Source organism: Humulus lupulus, chromosome 8 (assembly GCF_963169125.1).
Source record: "Humulus lupulus chromosome 8, drHumLupu1.1, whole genome shotgun sequence".
In the NCBI taxonomy this organism is placed as follows: domain Eukaryota; kingdom Viridiplantae; phylum Streptophyta; class Magnoliopsida; order Rosales; family Cannabaceae; genus Humulus; species Humulus lupulus.
In genome coordinates, this window is record NC_084800.1 from 80,636,004 (window position 1) to 80,658,188 (window position 22,185).

The 22,185-nt window shown below is 29.0% G+C and overlaps 1 protein-coding gene across 1 annotated transcript; it reads right to left on the bottom strand.

Annotated features, from left to right (window-relative positions):
- Positions 1 to 265: 265 nt before the first annotated feature.
- LOC133797928 (CO(2)-response secreted protease-like) lies at positions 266 to 11,828 on the bottom strand. The gene is made up of 11 exons (XM_062236057.1): positions 11,638 to 11,828; positions 11,304 to 11,416; positions 11,094 to 11,203; positions 4,959 to 5,117; positions 2,968 to 3,079; positions 2,293 to 2,836; positions 2,092 to 2,192; positions 1,753 to 1,995; positions 1,455 to 1,569; positions 1,124 to 1,340; positions 266 to 1,028 (listed from the first exon to the last, which is right to left on the bottom strand). Exons 1-11 carry the CDS (start codon positions 11,737 to 11,739, stop codon positions 478 to 480), a joined length of 2,367 nt encoding a protein of 788 aa, XP_062092041.1. The 5' UTR covers positions 11,740 to 11,828; the 3' UTR covers positions 266 to 477.
- Between the last annotated feature and the right edge of the window lie 10,357 nt (positions 11,829 to 22,185).

Genomic DNA, 22,185 nt, shown 5'->3' on the forward strand with positions numbered 1-22,185 from the left:
TAATAGTCACAACCTTGCAATAAATAGTCCTTGTTATTTTTCATAAAAGAGCTAACAGCCTACAACCTATAACTTTCACTTATTTCTCTTATTTACAAGCTTCAATTGATTTGATTCATAACCAATTGAACATAACAATCTTAATTTTTAAATAATTTCACTATTTGTTTTTAGAACAATTTGATATCTCTATTTGTTTTATAACAATTTGATATCTGTTAAGATATACTTTTAATTAATTTCACTTTAGCCAATGGCTATCACGTGCTTAACTTAATTAAACATAACTTCAAACGTTTGTTGGTTTACAAATCACTGCACACAACCTAGTTAAAAACAACAAATAGTGTAAAGTGAACTATCATTGGAGCCTGAAAATAATTACTTTGTGGAGGGTTTCTTATCTATATTTGTGATTTCTCTTCGACTTTAAGCGTTTGCATTTGTATAATAACCACAACAATGATTTCAAATCACTCACTCAACATTCACACTGAATACAACACGAACTGAACGGCGACCATCAAACCAAGTAATCGACCCAAAATTGTAGCCACTCTGAGCCTCTTTCCCAGAAAATGAAACCTGAAAAGGAACGCTTTTCACACCCTTAGAGAAACGTATCTTCTCTGGACTAACCTTCACAACCAAGCCTTGTGAAGAGTGAACCTTGGCAATGTAGGTAGAGTTGGAGGGTCCAACATTAGTAACACTTCTTTTGATCACTTTAGCAGCATGGTGTCTATTGAGCTGGCTGATTGAAATGGATGGATAGTTGATGTTGGAGATGAGCTCTTCGATGGAGACTTTCGGACAATTGAACTTTGTGCTTGACATGGATCTTATGTTCTTCTCTGAATAGCCATAATAGCAAAGGAATTGCAGATAGTTTTCTATTTTTATTTCAAACACTAGCCCTGGATTTAGAGCTTTCATTGGGTTGATTTCTCCTACACCTGTCTCGTGTGGATTCGCCATGTGGTTTGAGCTGTTTGTGAATGGATTTCTCATGTTGTTGTATTCACTTGCTGCATTGAAACACAGGAAAAAGATTAAACTAAACTAATTCCGTTCTTGAATAAGATTCTTCAACATTGAGTGAAAATTTGAGTAATTTTGGAACCTGTTGTCATGAGTGCTGATCTGATCATGGAAGAAGTCCATCTCGGTCGAACTGATCTGATGAATGCAGCTGCTCCTGTAACATGTGGGCACGCCATTGATGTTCCAGATCTCATAGCAAACTCTGATGGTTTCAATCCTATTGGAATTGCCCCTGATTCATCACTTTTGGGAATCATAGCAGCTAAAATGGCTACTCCTGGAGCCATTATATCAGGCTGCACTATGGATAATTGTTTCAATATTCTAATGCAGATTACGTAAAACTTTAAGAAATTGGCTAAAGATTATAGGTACTAATAATAAGGAGGAAGTGAAAGAATTAAAATGACCTTGAGAATGTTTTCTGTGAGCTGTGCAGGGCCCCTTGATGAAAAAACTGCAACAACTGGCGCCGGTCTTTGTCTTAGAACTTCAACTGATGGAAAAATTGCTGCTACTGGTTTCCTATTTTCATGACTTGGAGAAGTAAGCACACTCCCAAACAAAGAAACTAGTTGAAATTTATGCAAGGCTGGTTGTAAATTAGTTTGAGTGGTAAGACTAAGAGTTTGTGAGAAGAAAGAAGGATATACTAATTGAGCTATTTAAAGAGTGTTAATTGCTAGTAAATGTAGGCACAAAGCTTACTTGGTTGAATTGATGTACTTAAGGATCTGTGAGCCTACATCATTGTCAACTTGTACGAACGAGAAAATGCCAGAATCAAAAGGCGCTCCTTTCTGAATTTCATCAATTAAAATCATTCCTTTTGCCCTCGCATCTTCTACAACTAGTTTCCTGATTCTCTTTGTAACTGTAGTGTCGTCATCAACACAAACAACAATTTTTCCTGCAACCTTTTTAGAATCCAATGATCCCGGATAGCAGTTTCTGCAGTTTAAAATGATTGGATTGTTCATATGAGCATAAATCATACATCCTATAATTCTCCCGTGCAAGAAAAAAAAAGTCATGAATTTTAACCACCTTGCTTCAGATGCAGGGGTAAATTTTGCAGCCACATCCTTCCCAAATACAACTGGATACGCATTCGAATTCGAGTGGTTCGAAAAACTTATGCCAGATCCCTGCACAAACATTAAGATATGAGCACATTGTATGTTCAAATGTGCATCATTTTGGTTAACACTCAAAAATCTGCAGTTTATTGTGACAAGGGAGGCTTACTTTGAAAGATTTTCCATTTCCAAGCAGGACTGTGGACTGGAAATCTCTATCAATACTAGAGGCTGCAACAGTGAAGATCCATGGAGCAGTATTAACAACAGTGTAAGAATCAGGTCCATCATTCCCAGCAGAGCAAATAACCATGACTCCCATTTGTTCAGCATGGAAAGCACCAATGGCTATTGGATCATTAAGGTAATCAGGCTGAAAGAGTGACCCCATCCCAATGGAGATTGAGATCATGTCAACTCCATCCTTAATGGCCTCGTCTATGGCCTTCAAGATAGTGGCCCCTGAGCAGCCCTCGAACGAGCATGTCTGGTAGCTTGCGATCCTAGTGGAAGGAGAGCCGCCTCTCGCCAAGCCTTTGGCTAAACCGTAGTAACTGGCATTGGCAACTCTTGCTCCTGCTGCAATAGACGCTGTGTGTGTCCCATGTCCAATGGTATCCCTTGGAGAGCCTTTGGCTTTATCATCATGGCTCTTGTTAATGGATGATTTTGATAGTAGTGATGTGTCGTAGTATCTTGCACCTATCAACTTCCTACAAGAACAATGCCATTACAACTTGTTAGTTAGTGTGTGTGTGTGTTTGAATATATTTGATAATACTATGCTGATTTGAACTTTTTTTCTTCTTTTGAATATGAACAAGAGAAAATAAAATAGTGTCACCTATTACAATTGGATTTCTTGAAGTCGAATCCCTCCATACAAACTCCTCTCCATCTTGTAGGAACTGGCCCAATTCCTTCATCCTTGAAACTTGGAGACTCCGGCCATATTCCTACACAATAACATTTACTTATAAATAATTAAATAAATTTAGGAAATAATTTTTCTAGGTAATATCTATAGTCACCAAAAAGTTTGCCTAATAATTTAGTTACATATCTTTTATAAATAATTCAAAGGCTTTTTCCTACTTGGTGCATTGAAGGAAATTCGGGTAGCACTGACTGGTATTATTGTTTTAATATATTAACATTTAATTTGAACTTTTATGACTAGTATTATTGTAAAGTTTCATATTTGACCTATATATGATTCAACATTTATTTAGGTGGCTGCAGATGCAAGAATTATTCATCCATTTCAGCCAATTATGTAAGGGAAAACTTGAAAATTGTCCAGTTCTACCATTTATTAAGTAAGAATAGCTACATATTTTATTCTATTAATTTAGGCTCTAACTTTTTTATGTGTATTAAGCTCTAAAAATTCTTTTGAGAGCGTGATTGGATATTTTAATTATATAATATTTAATTTTTAATCAATTATTTTTAGGGAAGCTACAAAATGTAACTTGACTTCATGAAAAATTAATTTTTAATAAGCCAAAAGCAGGGTTTACAATCATCCATAACCCATGAAACCAAGCTTGAAAATAAAATATTTTGTTGCTTTTTTAACATCCACGGCTACTGTTATATATTTGTCTCTTTTTTTAATATTTTTTTTACTATATAATCAAAATCAAATTATATACCTTTTTTGTTTGTTTGTTGAAGTTGACAAGAAAATGGCTTGTTACCCACACAAATCTTGCAAGAGCTTCTATGAAGGTCATTTTCATAGTTTTAAACACACATTTTATGCCGCATATGTAAGTTGACTAATAGTGTATGGTAGGGCTATTCAATTATTTTGGCAAAATGCCCTGTCCAAATAACTTACCTAAACCAAATTTAATAAATTAGTAAAAAATGTAACTCAAAGAACCCAAAAAATCCAAACCACCCAAATAAACTAAATAATAGTTTTTTTTATACATATATATTATATAATATTATATAAATTAATTTTTTTTTAAAATAAAAAAAAATGAAATCCTATATTTTTAACCATAACTTTATAATATAATATTTTTAAATTTGAAAGTATGTATATTGTATTTTTAGTTTATTGAATTTGATTATTTGAAAATTAAAAAAATAAAAAAATATTGAAAATTGGTTTAAATCCGTTAACCCAACTAAGCCACCAAAGTCATTGAGCAGGTTAATTTTTTTTTTCTTATTTAGGCAGATTATAATTGAATATTTGCAACATAATATTTACATTGAGTTACTTAAAATATATTATAATCCAGTCAAACCAAACAATGTACAATCTTAGTGTATGGTTGCCAACTAATACTTGGCCAACATTCTTTATTGTCCATAAACAACATGTTTGCCCCACTTTTGTGTAATCACATAAATCATGTAAATATTTCTGTACGCAATGTTAATTCACCCTCGCTTAGCAACATATTTGGACCAAAATTAAATTAAATTTACTATTGTCCTTTATATACCAAGGTATAATCCACATTTTGTAAATCTTTTTCAACTAATATATATATCTTTTTTTGTACCAAATGATGCCATGATTATTACAACTAATATGGAAAAACATTCCTTTTTTAAAAAAAAAAAAAGTTTGCAATGCTTTGGAAAATTGATAAAAGAAAATTAGATGTTAGTACCCTGGATAATTTTAATGAAAACAATAATTTTAGGCATGAAAAATGAATATAATCACAATGAAAATTAAGGTAGAAGATATTAAGGAGTAAGTCACAAGCAAGAAGCATTATTATTATTATTATTATTATTATTTTGAGAAAAGAGCCATTATTATTAGAAAATAGTAGTAATAAATAAATAATTAATTTATATTACCTGTGTCAATAATTCCAATGATGACGTCATCGGACAAATGTTTGTGCGAAGAAGGCCATGTTGAAAGCCTACCGGCTCTGCCTTCCAAGAAATCCCACGAGCGTGTTGTGTGGAGATGAAGCATTGTGTCCGGGAATACCGAAATAACTTCACTATGCTCTGTTTTACCCATCCAATCCAATCAAATCTCATCCATTTTAATAATAATAGTAATAATAATAATAAACCAAAACTAAAATTATATCAATTACATTCATTTCTTTAAATTTTTGGAAAAGTGCACATGTTAGTTAGAGTAATCCTCACAAATTCTTTTCATATTGCTAAATTTTATTCTTGTATTTGTTTAGTGGTTGTTTTAACCTAATTTTTCATTTTGTATTATATAATTAAGACTCATTTGGCAATATTTGAGATAACTATGACATTGGAATTTATTTGCTGTTATTATTATTATTATTGAAAGATGTTGGAATTTTGGTATGAGGGTACTTTTCTTTCAGGAAAATTAACTATTAAATTAAATAGTTTGTTTTCTCATCAAATTCCATACTTGGAGTCCAAAAATGCATAAAATATATAAATATATCTTTATTTTAATCTAGGGGAGCAAAAAAAATACTTTTAATAAAAATTATGGCAATTACCGACTAAAGTTCTTATTTTATTTTAGAGGAAATTATATTTTATATGAGATTTTTAATAGAGTGTGCAAAAATATGGCTTTTTTTTTCAAAAAAAGTTAATATATGGCTTTTTTTTTTTAAGAATTTTCACTTTTATGAGTTTATTTTCCCATATTTTTGTATAAAAGTTGGTTTATGCCATAGTTTTACTCTTAATCAAATTTGGAAGGGTGTGTTTGTAATTTGATTATTATTTTTTTAGGTTATTTGTTTTGTTTAAATTATTTTTATATTAAATTTTTCTTTGGTTGTTTTGCAATTTTTTTTTTTTTTTGTAATATGAATTATTTTTAAAATTATTATTTATTTATTATAAACATGTCTTTTTAAGATTGTACATTTTTTTTTCCAAATCCTGGGTAGGGTAACCAGTTACTTGATTGATCTTAAAAAAAATCTTAGAGCTAGGTTAAATAACATGCACCAGAAGGGGTAACCAGTTATCCTGAGATGAGTAACTTTCTGTCATAAGAGAGGTAACCAATTACCTAAGAGGGGTGACGAGTTACTTATATTAAATATGAAAAGAAACATCAAATTTGAAGGAAAAAATGGAAGAACGCTTCATTAAAAAAGGAAGAAGAAGTAACTATGATTTTAGTAACATAAGTAACTAGTTACCATAAAGAAACCATAAATATGCACACACCAGAACGTGAAAGTACTCAGTTACCCTCAGAAATATACACACAAAGAATGTGAAGGTAACCAGTTACCCATTCACGTTTTCATATTTTTATTAGTTTTCTTTCCAAATTTTGGTATTCCTATAAGTGTTACAATAAAAAGAAAATACTGAAAAAATTGATTTGAATTTTTTTTACATATAGTGGAAAAAACTATAAAAAAAATTACAATAATAAATAAAAAGAATAGTAGAATAATTATGTAATGTTAAAATAAATGTGTGAAAAAAAAGAAAAAAAAAAGAAATAGAATGAGAAAAGAATAAGTACAAAAATGAAAAAAATATATGAAAAAAAAACAAAAGAAATGATGAATGAAAAAAAATAGATGAATAAATAAGAATGAAAAGAAGAAGAAGAAAGATAATGGAAAAATGAAAAGAAAAAAAATATGAATGAAAAAATTGGTAGAAAAAAATGAAAAAAAAAATGGAAGAAGAAAAAAAAAGCTCATATGTGTGAAAAAAGAAAAAAAAAATAGAAGGAGAAAATAATAAATACAAAAATGAAAAAAAAAACTGAAAAAATATGAAGAAAAAAAACAAAATAATACAAATGAATGAAAAAAAATAGATAAATGAATAAAAATGAAAAGAAGAAGAAGAATAATGAAAAAATGGAAAGAAAAAAAGATGAAGGAAAAAATTGGTAGAAAAAAAAAAGGAAAAAATGGAAGAAAAAACAAGTAAAGAAAAAAATTAATAATAATAAAAAAATGATGGAAAAAATAAAAAAAAATTACCTTCAAAATAAAAAATAATAAAAATAACTATAATAAAAAAAATGTGACATTTCCATATTTTAGTTAGCTACTAATTATGTTTCCCATACTTTAACTTTTTCTTTAATAAATTTCCCATACAAATTAAAAAAAGTATAACTCCCATATTTTTGCACTTTGATAGTATAAAAGCCATATTTTTTAAAAATTCCTTTTTTTTTTATAAGTGTAATATTTAAGTTTATTTTCTTTTGTTTTTGCTAGCAAAAGTTTCTAACGTGACATAATTATTGCACATTTTCTCCAAATCGTTATTCACCTGTTAAAATAGGGACTAGCAGGAATGTTAAAGACTATTGCCGCTAAAAAAGAAATGATTTAAGAATTAAATGCTTCAATTTTGAAAGAAGGAAGACTTTCATTGCCAATTTCTATATAATTATTTTTTCAAGAAGATTAAATACTCTATAATTAACATATAAAAAAAATAGTTTCTTATATTTTTTAAGGGGACTATAGATATCCTAGACAAGTTGTGGTTATACTATTGTATAATTCCATATTAATTTTTTTAATTACAAAACTAAGACAAAATAGTTTTTTAAAATTACGTCATATATCAGTTTTTCAATTTTTTTCTTTACATTATTTAAATATTATATCTTTAAATATTTTTATTAATTAAAATAATAAATTTGGAGAGAGAAAGAAAGAAAATTGAATAAGTATTTTTAAAAAAAAATGTTTAAAGGAGCTTTAAAAAATCTATAAATGTAGTTAAAGAAATTATTAATATTAATCATTTATATTAATAATTTCCTTCTAGATTTTTAGAGTTCCTTTAAACATTTTTTAATTTTTTTTAAAATTTTCTTTATTTCTTTCTCCAAATTTATTGGTTTTTATTTTTATTTATTATTTTCTATTATTTTAATTAATAAAAATGTTTAAGTATATAATATTTAAATGATGTAAATAAAATATAGAGAATTGATATATCGTAAAAAAAATATTTTGTCTTAATTTTATAATTAACAATAATAATATGAGATTATACAGTGGTAGTACCAACGTATCTAGGGTAGACAATAGCCCCTTAGAAAATCTAAGAAATAATTTTTTTATATGTTAATTATAGAGCATTTAATATTCTTGAAAAAAAATAATTACATTGAAATTGGCTAAAGTCCTCGTTCTTTAAAAATTGAAACATTTAAGCAACTGATCTTTTCTTTTTTAGCAGCAATAATCCCTAACATTCATGCTTAGTCTCCATTTTAACTGACGAATAACAGTTTGAGGAAAATGTGCAATAATTATGCAACGTTAGAGACTTTTACCAAGAAAAAAAAAAACGTGACTTAAATGCTACACTTGTAAAAGAAATGTGCCTTTAGCCACTAATTACCCTAAAAATTATACTAATCTATTTTAGTTTAAGATTTTAATTTGTTTTGTTTAATTTTTACATTAAAACTATTGTATTTTTTAAATTTTAGTTTAATTTTTAAAATTAATTAAATATAATTAATATTAATTTTTTAATAAAATATGAGAGTATTCTGGTCATATTGAAAAATATTTTGACCAAAATCCTGTCTAGGGTATTATTTTGTTCCGTTTTGCAAAACACATGGTCTGACTTGTCATTTAACAAAACACAAGGTCCAATCGGTAACTTTTGTAAAATACAGGGTCTAAAATGATATTTATCATTTTTTTTCTTTAATTTTAGAAGACCAACATAAATTAGGAGAAATTTTATAGTAGGGGAGTCCAAAATTCTATGGTAGGGAAATTCTATGTTTTCGATACCTAGATAAGTTATATCGCCATTTTTTTATTTGACAGTGTACATTGTAGTTATAATGAACCTTCTACATGTTTTTGAGAAATTTTGAATAATTTACTATACCAAAAATATAGTTAAAATAACTTGTTGCATGCATGCCTGTTTTACTTTATATGAATGTGAAACAAACTGTTCGAACGACCGATTTCAACATAATAAATTATCTAGAATTTTCTGGGAACATATGAGAAATTTGCTATAATTAAAATGTACACAATTGTATGAAAAAAATTACGATTATAACTTTTTCAGGTGCGAAAAACAAAGTCATTCCCTGCCTATTACAAATCTTGACTTCCCTACCACAAAATTTCTCTATAAATTTATAACATATATTTATATTAATTTTTTTTTATTTTTGAGAAACAAGTTCTACAAAATATAGAAAGAAAAATTAGGAGGTCATGGCCACCTCAATTTTCCTAACTTCGTCATTGTATATTATTAAAAAAAGGCCATATTGGTATGAAAAAAGACCATATTGGTATGAGTATTACTATAAAACACTTATATGATGTCCAACACCATTTTACATTGTTTGATGCACTTTAGTATCAAGTATTCCATATTATATTTTAAATTAAAATATGTGAGACTGATACTAAATTGCACCAATACTAAGTTGTGGTGTCAAGTGGTGTTAGCTATTGGACTATGTATCTCTAAAGTTAATCTATTCATTAAAACAAGATAGTACACCTACACCAAAATCAAAAGTAAATTACTATAATTTAAAGGAACATTTTCTTAACTTTTCAAAACTAAAATAAACCTTAAAATGCATATATGTTTTCAAAACTCAAAAAAAGTAAAAGTTGCATTTAGTTTAAATCCTTAAAATAATTATAATTTTCTAAAAAAAACACACAATTTTTGTGTGCATTTTTTTTTCCCATAGATATGTAACTTTAGTCACCAAAAGTGGTAAATTACACTTGGAGATTTGAGAGGAATTTAATAGTTTGAAGAAAGAAAACGATGTTACCATGACCTGTCCAAGTTTATTCATAGACAACGGGATCTAGTGGCACAAAAATACGAAAAATGTCAAATTTTCCAGTTTTCCCTGGAAAACGCCAAAAAGTTTTGCACTTTTTATTTTTGTCTTATATTTTGGCACTAGTTATGTGGATTGGTATGATTTTTTTTTCTTTTGTTAAAAATAAAAATAAAAGAAGAGTGCTACGGTTAACCTCTTAGTCAACTTCCGTCCCTAAAAACATATGATGAAGTATTTTTTCATGGTAGTGTTTGTTGTAGTTACAACATACTTTTTGTAAATTTTTAAAAAATTCCGAATAGCTTAAAAGTATCAAAAACATGTTTGTATTTTTTCGAATACGAGTGATGAACTAGAATATCAAGAAAATTGCTTTCGACATTGTAAACTATTCAAAATTTTTAAATTTTTTTACAAGATTGATGTCGTAACTATAACGAACACCAGCATAAAAATATTGGAAAAATAATACGGTGACATATCTTTTTGAGAACAAAAATTGACTAAGAATTAAAAATAATAGGTTGTTATTAACATTACTAAAAATAAAAAGTTTATACCTTTTCAGAACATGTGTTTTGTCCCATTATCTATTTGAACCATGTGTTTTCACAAATTACTTTTTGGATCTTATATTTTGTAAAATAGTTAAAATAGAACCCTAAACTCAATTTTGATGAATAAAAAATTAAATATAACAACACAGTTTTTAAGCATGATGATTTTATTTTTGTTCTAAATTGTTAGTTTGGTAAATTATTTGTGATTTTAGTTGAGAAAACTTTGACCAAAATCAGATTTAGGATTCTATTTTAACTTTTTTACAAAATATAGGGTCCAAAAAATAATTTATCAAAACACAGAGTCCAAACAAAGTTAAAAAATGTATAAACCAAAATAAAAATACAACTCACTTATCTTTTGCACAGCAAAGCAAACTCTTCACTCAACTTAATGAGACGAACCATAGGTATTTAACATCATTGAAATTACTATAATACCCTCACAGCACTTTATTCTCTTCATTTACATCTATTCTAACATATAGTAATTTAGGGAAAAAAAGGAAAAGAAACCCATAATCAGCTATCTAAAAATAAAACTAATGCCATTATATTTTTAAAATTAGCAAATAAAATAAATAGAATAAAAAAAAGTTAAATAAAATAGAGACAGACAAGAAAAACTACCAGATAAAACAGAAGCTTCACTCTCTGTAAGCATGGCAGAGAATCCTCTAATAGCATGATTGTAGTTGTGGACAAGTGATATTCTCTCACTTTCACTTTCACTTTCTTGGCTGCCAAAATTATATATATAATATATATATATATATTTAGTTATATACAACAGTAACGACAGAGAAAGATAACTAATTTAATTGGTGATTTAATCTGGACCTTGGATTAATAATGGAGGACAATAATTGCAGATAAGCAGATTCAGAAAGTTGATCAACTCCTCCATTTTCATTCAGTTTTGGATCTGAAGCTCCCATATATACAATATAATGCTGCCAATCAAATAAAATCATTTATCAATTCAAGATCATAGTGTTTCTCTCATTCAATTATTCAAATCTTGTATCGCTCTCTTTTTTTATTTCTGAATTGCACCATATATGTAGATATAGCTCAGTTTCAAAGTAGGATTTTGGACTGATTTTCTCGGCAACCAAACAAGAAAAGGAGAGTGAATCAGCGCATTTTGAAGAAAACCCTTTTGAGAATTTACCTTGGGAGTCTCTGGAATTGAAGCAGAGGCTCCAGAAATGTTGATGAGAAGCCATGGCAGAGAGAGAAAAGAGAGTAGTAGAAGAAGGTGAAGGTTAGTCATCTATGGAAGAGAGAGAGAGAGATGGGTATGGGATTTTGATTTGAAGTAGTATTATAATTTATGTATGTTTGGAAATGTAGCTACCAATTTATAGGTAGCCCTGTTTTGGCAAGTGAAAGTTATAAATTGACTTAAACAAACATGAACCACGCGATAACTATCTAGAGAATGACACTTATTATTCTTTCTCCTCAACTCTATATCGATCATTTAACGAAGGGTTTTTTTTTATACTTTATTTATATATATATTGTAGATACTTTATGATCTCTATGACTAATTCTATCATCACTTATTATTATAATATTTTTATACACATGGTTTTAATTGTTTAATAGTATTAGGTATATAACTATCGCTCTTTACAAATTCTCTACCTAATTCATATCACTACACAATGATTACTACTACTAATAGATAATAAACATGTATTGCCTTTTCTTATTTTAATATTGACTTGAATATAAGTATATATTTTCTTTAAAATATATATGTTGGAAGATAAGTGTTTAGTAGGGGTGTGGTGTGGACAGTGCGGTTTTATTTGCTAATTTATTGTACTATATATGTGGTTTGAGCAATTTTTTAAACTGTAACTCGCGCTGTATAAATCTTAAACCGCATTCAACGCATTGGTGCGGTGCAGTATGGATGGTTTGCACCTATCGCAAAATAATTTAACAATTAAATATTATAATTAAAAAATATTCATATAATAAAGTTGATAGCCAAATATTGTTTAACAAAATAATAAATATGCAACAAACTAATAAGCATTCAACAAAACAATAATAAAAAAAAACTAATAACAAAGAAAAAATGTGATATAGAAGTAAATATTTTGATTAAGTAGGAATATTTTTAAGTTGAAGTAGAATATGTGTTGGCATCCATAATAATTTTTTTAGATATTGTGTATATTATAATATAATAATATATATATATTTATATATATATATATAGATTTATACACTCTCTCTTTCTTATTTTTTTTTCACACTTTTTTTTAATATGTAGACATTATTAGATTTGATTCGAGCAGGAGCCAGGATGAGTATAAGGATGTGTTTGAAGGTGAGAGGGTGTGTAGTTTGATGGTGCCAAGAGGTAGAGAGTGGGATGTGGAATGTAGTAAACGACGTCTTTATTGATAGGGATAATGAAGTTCTTATTCTAAGCATCCCTATGAGTAGTAGTCAGAGGCGGATCACTGGTATTTTATATTTATATATTAAAAATATTATAAATCATTAATATCATACATATGCAATTTATTAATTATTTAAGAGAATTAAAAAACATGCATAATATAAAATACATTTGGCATTTCTCATTTTTGAGTACTAGTACTATGTAAACTAACTTTTTTTCATTATTAATTAATAGTTAATGTTAGATCTAACTTCTAATGATATATAGTCCATGAGATGTATTGCAAATGACTAAATTAGTCTTTTTGAAAGTGTCTTTACAAATTATATTGAAAAGAAAATTATTTGAAAAATAGTTTATGTTACCTACTCTTCAAGTGTGTTATAAGTTGAGTATTGCAATTTTGCAAAAAGTTTCAGAACATATATTTTTTAAAAAATAAAATAAAACTTCATATTAATATAAATATATATATTTTCATTAATTACTCTTTTCATACATTTCACTACAAATCAAACAAATGTAATATATAGATATTGGGAACGAAATTTCTTAAATGAAGAGAGTAACAACTAACAATGCTTGATAGTACACTATCAAATAGATTTTTACCAATGATATAAGATCGAGAACTGTAAAACACAAGTTCAATCTTTCCTTTTCATAGACAGATACATCTTTTTCTTTAGGTAATGTGTTTAGTCATTAGATCACTAGATATTTGGATCCTTGTCTTTCTCAAATTTTACATATACATTTTATTATTTTTTTATGCATGTGGGCCTCCTTTAATTTGTTTATATACAGTTCTTACTTCACAAGCTCTAGGCTCTAGCAGAGAAGAATTAGATAAAGCATAACATTTATATAAATATGTCGATCATTTACTTAACATGCAAGTAATCCCAACTCTCTTTTCCTATAAAAGAGTAGAGTAAGAGTTACACATTTACATTTATGTAGTCATGTGCAAATTTTCTTGTTTGTTTACTTTATTCTCCATCGTTTCTTAATTAGTTTCTCTCTTTACACAAATTTTAGTTTATAAGTAAATGTGTGTGCTTTATTTGGTGGTTTCTCCTTTATCTTTGTGCCATTTTGACTAATGAATATGTTAGTGTTATACAGGCTAGCTAGCTACTACCCAGTGTTATATAGACTACTTAAAGTCCCCCAAAACCTACTCCTTTATCAAAGTTGATATTTTAATATTCCTTGCTCTAATGAGCAGCTTCTTAAAATTTCTAAAGTGGTAGCTAGGGATAAGGAAAAAGTAAATTAAAATTTCTAATAACAATTCTAGGCTTAACTTTTTTTTTCCCTAAAAAAATTGTTAGCATGCTTTTCTGAAAGTTTGCTTACATATGTACATGTACGTGATTTAGGTTTCAAATCCTCAAGAACAAACCCTACTTATTATGGAGTTTAAGTGTTAAAAAAGAAAATATTTGTCAAAGATGGTAAAATTCATCATTATGTTGCTCAAATGACCTATTTTCTAAAATAATATTGGATTGTATACTTTTATAATAGGATTTCTATTGTTGTTTGTACTAACTCAAGTCACGTCAGGACAACGAAATAATAGCTAGGGATGTACACGGTTTGGTTTGGTGTGATTTAGAAGAATTTTGAAACAAAACCGCTCATGCGGTTTTTTCAAAATGAAAAACCAAACAAAACCATTAAAATTAAAAAACCAAACCATAAATAAACAGTTTGGTGTAGTTTGGTTGATTTTAATCATATAATCAAATTATTAAAATTTTAAACTTTTTTTATTATATAATAATTAACTAAATAATTGTATTTAAATAATAATAATTTTAACTTTACTTTTAAGACCATAAAAGTCTACCAGAAGCTTATTGTCTTTGTTGTTGTAAGAGTAAGTATTTTGAATTATTTTATAGAAGTGAGAAAAATAAATGATTACTTTCTAAACAATGTGAGACTTTACATTTTTTTTTTTAGTTTTGGAAACTTGTGCATGTATTATATACTCCTAAAAACATATCCTAAACAATTAAATTGTTTGACTTGAATAGTTTGGTAGATTTTATATTAACTTAAGTGTAGGGGTTCAAACTTTTGAACCATCATTTCTAAAAACTATATTTTTAGAAAAAATTACGGTCCAGTCCAGTTTAATTAGTTTTAAAAAATTAGAAACCATGACCAAACCATTAAAGTTGAGCGATCCGATTAAACCGAACCATCGAAAATGGTTTCACCGGTTACAGTTTTTGGCGGTTTGGTGCGGTGCGGTTTGGTTCCAAACCATGGTTTACTGTTTATATGAACACCCCTAACAATAGTTGCACAAAATAATATATGTATACATAAATTTGATGCACTACTATTTCAATTTTTAAGCACATTTATGTATTAAAAATATACATTACGGGTAAAACTTTCACATTCAGATAGTTTCAGAAAGAATTTTAAAGAGGAATTTACATGAAATATGGGAAATTGAAATAAATTTTGATATAAATGGCTTTTTTTTGTGTGTATTTTTTATGGTATTTTTTGTTGTTTAAATTTTTTATGGGATTTGTTTTCCCATATTTATCAAATAAATTATTTTGTTTCCCATATCATATTTATACAATAAATTATTTTATAAGATTATTTATACTAAATTTGAATTTTTGTGAGGACTTTCAGTAATTTTATGTATTATTATTATTAGTTTTTTTGGAAAGCAAATTTTTAACAAAAATCAGTCTTCACTGGTTTTTCTTCTGAGGACATTTTAGTAATTTTATGTATTATTATTATTATTATTATTTTTGTTCAGTTTTTTGGAAAACAATTTTTTAACAAAAATCAGTCTTCAGTGTCATTTCTTCTGCATGCAGGTACTCGAGTACCTATATCTTCTATTTTTTGTAGGTTCCTTCATTATCACGTTTTTGTATAACCCTCATTTCGTCTTTCTCCTCTCCTTTAGCATTTGATATTCTGTTTTTTTGTTTTTCTCTTTCGTTATGTTTTTAGGGTTTTATAAGATTTTTGTTTGTGGATTTGTGGCTATTGTGTTATTTCGACTCGGTGAGTACCTGGTTACAGGGGTTTATGTTTTAATTTTTTAATGTATATTTTTGTTAATTTTTCTTTGGATTATCTATTTTCGGTCGTGGATGATTTTTTTTTAATCGGTGTTAATGGTGGTTTTTGTTTTTGGTGCACGATTTGATGGTTAGATTTTTAGTGGGGGTTTTGACAATTTTTGATCAGTTGTTTTGAGAAAGTTTATGGGTAGTTATTTTTAATTTGTGCTCTATATATTTATATATATATATCTGTTATTCATTTTCATTTGTGTTGTTTGTTTTTATTTTATGCAGTGTATTGTATATTTTAATTTCAAAGATTTCTGATGGATCACTCTCATGAAGTTGGTGGTATTATTGGTTCTGAGAAGAAATTTTCTGAAGTAGTAGAGGATGATTCGAAGGTTGGCTGTGTAGGGGATAATATTGGCAAGATTCTTCCTCGAAGGAGTAACATTACTCACTACAAGAAAAGGGGCTTTTGCCGGCGCGTTTCAGAATTGCATCGGCAAAAGTTTCTTTTTTCCGGCGCAGTTCGTGAAATGCGTCGGCAAAAATAATTTTTATACAACCCTTCAATTGACGGTGGCATTTTTGCCGGCGCATTACGATGTTGCGCTGGCAAAAGTCTTGTAACGCCGGTAAAAGTCATAAATGCGCCGGTAAAAGATAAAATTGCGTCGGTAAAAGTATTAAGGAATTTAAATACACAATTATTTTTAATTTTTATAAGTGATTATAGTTTTATATATTATGATTCATTAATTAATAATTATTTAACATCTAATTAAGGGTATAAAGTTGTTAGATTGATCTAAGATCAACAATAATACTAATTAACTTTGTAATTATGAACTAAGATTGTTGTGATCATTGTCGATTATCACTAGAAGAAAAATGCTCTACAGCGACGACTCTCAAGTCGTCGCTATATGTAGGCAAAATCCACGAAAAAATTATTTTCTCTTAATTTATTAAAAAATAAGCTACAGCGACGACACGTCGTCAAAAACACACAATTTGGCCCTCCAAATTCCTGATACCCTACAGTGACAGGTATCAGGAATTTGGAGGGAACAGGAGGCAGGAACTGACTATACAGCGACAACAGCGATGACATGTCGTCGCTGTAGGGTATTCGTAAGAAAAAAAGAAGGAAATGTGTTTGTCTATAGCGATGACATGTCATCGTTGTAGGATGCTCAGGGAACTCAACCGTCTAGAGTTGGTTGCCTATTTTGCACACCCTGTAGAGTCCAATATAATCCACTGATAAGTTATTTTGTACTCTACAGCGACGACATGTCGTCGCAATAGGGTGCAAAATAAAACGTGGGAACGTGAACAACCAAAAAATTTAAGTCAAATTTCACTTCCTACCCCGACGACAAGAAATGCCCTTGTGTGCTTTTTTGTACTTTGTCGTCGTTGTAGGGTCTCACCATTTGAGTGAAATGGTGCGTTCAACCTTGGCGACGACATTGTATTCCCTATAGTGACGACATGTCATCGCTATAGGTCCCAACGATATAACCCCTAGGCAAAGCCTTTCTTCCTCATTTCTGGTGATTTTCCTCCCAAAAAAAAAAAAAAATACACTCTGTTTTTTCCAACGCCGCCCAATGCCGCCCAAGGTGTTCCGACGCCATTGTTGGCCTTCCATTGTTAATGTTAGTTCATTTATACCCAATAATATAGTTATTTGTTTTAAATTTAGTTTTTTTAATGATTATTTGTGCGTATTTTGTATGTTATTGTAATAGGTTTGCTTAAAATTTTATTGATTTTTTTTGTTTTCAGAATGTATTGGAGCATCCCGAGCATTTTCCCAATTTATTAATATCATCCCAAGCCTCCCGAGCCTTTGGGTATTTTTTGTAATCTTTATTTTTTTTTTTTTTGTAATTGATTAGTATATTAATTGATAAATGTTTATTAAATTTTTTTGTTGTTATTTTGTATTTTCAGATTGCATTGGAGTACTCTTTGGATATAATCTCTAGCTTTTGGGTATTTTTTCTAATTTTTAATATTTTTTTTGTTTTGTTTTGTGATTATTAGTGTATTAATAAATAATTATAGTTAATTTTTCTACATAAATAGTTTTTAAATTAAATTTGTATGTTTTTTAATTTTATAGTTAATTTGATATTAAGTTATGAAAATTGTTAAGTTAGATTAATTTTTTGTTTTCAATTGTATATATGTTAGGTTAAATAAAATTTGTGTTTTGAATTACATATAAATGTTAGGTTAGATAAATAATAGGTTTATAATATCTTTTTGTTGTTATTATTTGTGAATTCAAATGATTGTATGTTCAGGGACTGGTTTATATGTTTTTATACAGATTTTAAATTTTGGGATAGGCTAGATTACAGTCGTTATGTTGTCAAATTTTTTGTAGATTTAGAAAAACTAAACATTACAAAATCGTTTTAAATTTAGTGTGTTTAAAATTTTTAAATAATAAAATTTAAAGCAATTAATAAAAATTAATTAAAAAATCATAAATTGGAAATTAAAATAATAATTTTACAATTATAAAACATTATCAATATTTTTTTATAAAATAAGTAGAAATTAAAATAATAATATTAAATAGAAAATTATAAATTAATTAAAAAATTATAAAGTGTAAATCAAAATAATAATATTAAATAGAAAATTATAAATATATAATTAAAAATAAAAAGTACAAATTTTAACAATGTAATTTTAAAATTCGTGTTATTAGAATTTTTATGATTGTAAATTTTAAATCAATTAATTAAAAAATTATAAAGTGTAAATCAAAATAATAATATTAAATAGAAAATTATAAATATGTACACATTTTAACAATGTAATTTTAAAATTCGTGTTATTAGAATTTTTATGATTGTAAATTTTAAATCAATTAATTAAAAAATTATAAAGTGTAAATCAAAATAATAATATTAAATAGAAAATTATAAACATATAATTAAAAATAAAAAGTACAAATTTTAACAATGTAATTTTAAAATTTGATAATATATTCATAAAATTTACTAATGTATTCATAAAATTCAATAAGATATCATAAGTTAATTGAAACAATTAGTTCCTTTAACAATGTAATTTTAAAATAATGATACACATGAAGGTTATGAATAAATGGACAAATAGTTCATTTGATGAACTTTTGAAGTTTATGAAATTTGCATTCCCGAAGGAGAATAAGATTCCGACTTCATTCTACGAGTCTAAGAAAAAGATGAGGAAGTTAGAGTTAGGTTATCAATCAATTCATGTTTACAAGTACGACTGTTGTTTGTTCTGGAAGGAGAATTCCCAAAAATAGTTTTGTCTTGTATGTGGTGAGAGCTGATGGGTTGACAAAGTCACAAAGGGGAAAAAAGTCGCCCACAAAGTGTTGCGGTACTTCCCTTTGACTCCTAGGCTGAAGCGTCTTTATGGTTCAAGGCATACAACAAATGATATGACCTGACATAGTACGGGTCGGTTGAAAGAAGATGGTGTGATGCACCATCCTGTTGATGGGGGTGCTTGGAAAAAATTTGATTCCAGATATCCTAATTTTTCCAAAGAACCCAGAAACATTCAATTGGGTTTGGCTACTGATGGTTTTAGTCCATTTGGTAACATGAGTTTATCTTACAGCATGTGGCCGGTAATATTCTGCACGTACAATATGCCTCCTTGGCTGTGCATGAAAGAGTCATCATTCATGCTGACCTTATTGATTCCTGGTCCAAAATCACCTGGGAATGACATGGATGTTTTTTTGAGACCTGTGGTAGACAAATTGAAGGAGTTGTGGGATGAGGGAGTTCAAACCAGAGACGCTGCAACGAACAGTGTATTCAGAATGTGTGCATCACTATTATGGACTATCAATGATTTTCCAGCCCGTAGTAGTTTGTTTGGTTGGAGTGGCCAATGATATATGGCATATCCTTCATGCAACGAAGACACTCCTTCATGTCGGGTAATTGGGAAGACGGCTTATGTTGGTCATAGAAGATTCTTATCTTCTACGCATAAGTGGAGGAAGAGTTGCTTGTGTTGATGGGAATTATGAAAAAGGACGTCCTCCAAGAAAATTCAGTAGTCATGACATACTCGAACAATTAGCGCATGTTCCAGATCGTTTGTTGGGTAAACATGTCAGTTTCGGGGGTGTGAAAAGAAAGCGAGATCCAAAAGAGCTTAAGTGGAGTAAAAATAGTATTTTCTTTGAACTTGATTACTGGTCCGAACTTGAACTAAAGCACAATTTAGATGTGATGCATGTAGAGAAAAATGTTTGCGATAGTTTACTCGGTACTTTTCTTATGAATGAGAAATCTAAAGACACCACCAATGCACGGGTATACTTGAAGAATTAGGGTATCCGAGAAGAGTTGTACCTCAAGGAAGACGATACAAAGATGATCAAACCACATCCTATGTACTTTTTCACACCGGATGATAGACGGTGTTGACCCTTGATTAAGCCAACGACACGGAGTCAAATGTACGACAAAGTATAAAACAAGAATGAGAAAAATGATCTAACGGAAAGGAAGAAAACACCAAGGAATTATAGTGGTTCGGGCCCAAAGAATGGTAATGACCTACGTCCACTTAGTGATATTGTTATTATTGAATCTCAAAGTCGTGATCAAAGAACTAGGGTTCTTGAGTTTCACAAACCTTAAATGTATTACAATAAGACAATGTACAATTCACTATAGCTCTTTTTTCTCTCAATATTTAGCAAAAAGATTCAGGAATCAAAAGTTCAAAAGTCCCTTCCTTGAGCTATTTTATGCATATTTATAGGCTCAAAGAGGGTTACACATGGCAACGTGCCCTATCTTTCCTTAATGATCGCGTATCAAGATAATAATGAAGAAATATTCAATGTAGTTATTATAATATTACAGCTTAAGAAGGAAATAAATTAGGTTATACGACTAGCCTAGTCGTATAAAAAATTAACCCTGACGATACGGTGTGCTTCTGGTCGATAGTCGAGCAGTACTTTCGCCACGTGTCAACCACGTGTGAGAAATCCTCGCCACGTCATCAGCAACTGTTTTTTTGGGTAAACAGATGGTTTTTTTTTTTTTGGTTCGTTAAAGGAGTAAGACTTCCTGATGGCTTCGGTTCAAATTTCTCTAAGAAAGTAACTGACAATGATGGCAACATTGTTGGGTTGAAATATCATGATTGTCACATTCTTATGCAACGTCTGTTGCCGGTAGGAGTTTGAGGCTACTTGGATAAGTCTATTACAAAGACAAGAATTGAACTTTGCAATTTATTTAAGCAAATTTGTGCCCGTACATTGGTTGTTAAGGACATGGAGAATGCAGAAGATCAAGTGATACAAATTTTGTGCAAGTTGGAGTTAATTTTTCCTCCAGCCTTTTTTGACATAATGATTCATTTAATTCTTCATTTACTGCAAGAAGTTATCCTTGAAGGACCAGTTTACATGAGGTGGATGTATCTGTTTGAGTGATATATGAAGAAGTTGAAAAATTATGTGAGGGATAAGGTGCGCCCTGAAGGTTCTATAGCAGAGAAGCTTTGACTTTTTGTTCGCAATATCTTTAGGGCGTACATACTAAATTTAATCGAACGGAAAGAAATGCGGATATTGTTATTCCTAAAAGACAGTTGTCAGATTTTGAATCACAATGTCGTACAAGTAGCAAAAAGAAAATCATATCCCTTAACTATCTTCATCGGAAAGAAGCGGAGTGGTTTGTACTCAACAATTGCCCTAAAATCCAACCATTTATGGAGTAAGTAGCTCAACATATATATGAATTCATTAAATTTAATTCATGGAAAACTGTTATCTTACCTTAATCCTTGTGCTATATAGTGAATGCCTTCGTGAAAATTCAAACATAAATCTTCAAAAAGATTTCCCTATCTGGTTTAAATTGAAGGTAAATTATCAAAACTGTAGAATTCTTACGAAATTCGTATCGATTAATACTCATCTCATTGTGTTTTCTTTTTTTTGTGTCATACTCTATAGATGGGTCATTTGCGACAAGTACAGTCAATTGAGTGTACTGATGAATTATTTGCTTTAGCAAACGGGTCCAATCAGAATGCATACTCCTACACGACTTGTATTGTTAACAGTGTGAAGTTTTTGGTCCATAGTCGTAAAGAAAGACGTACCACTCAAAATAGTGGAGTTTCGGTGCCAGGAACCGAAGGTTTCACTTTCTATGGCCAACTTGAG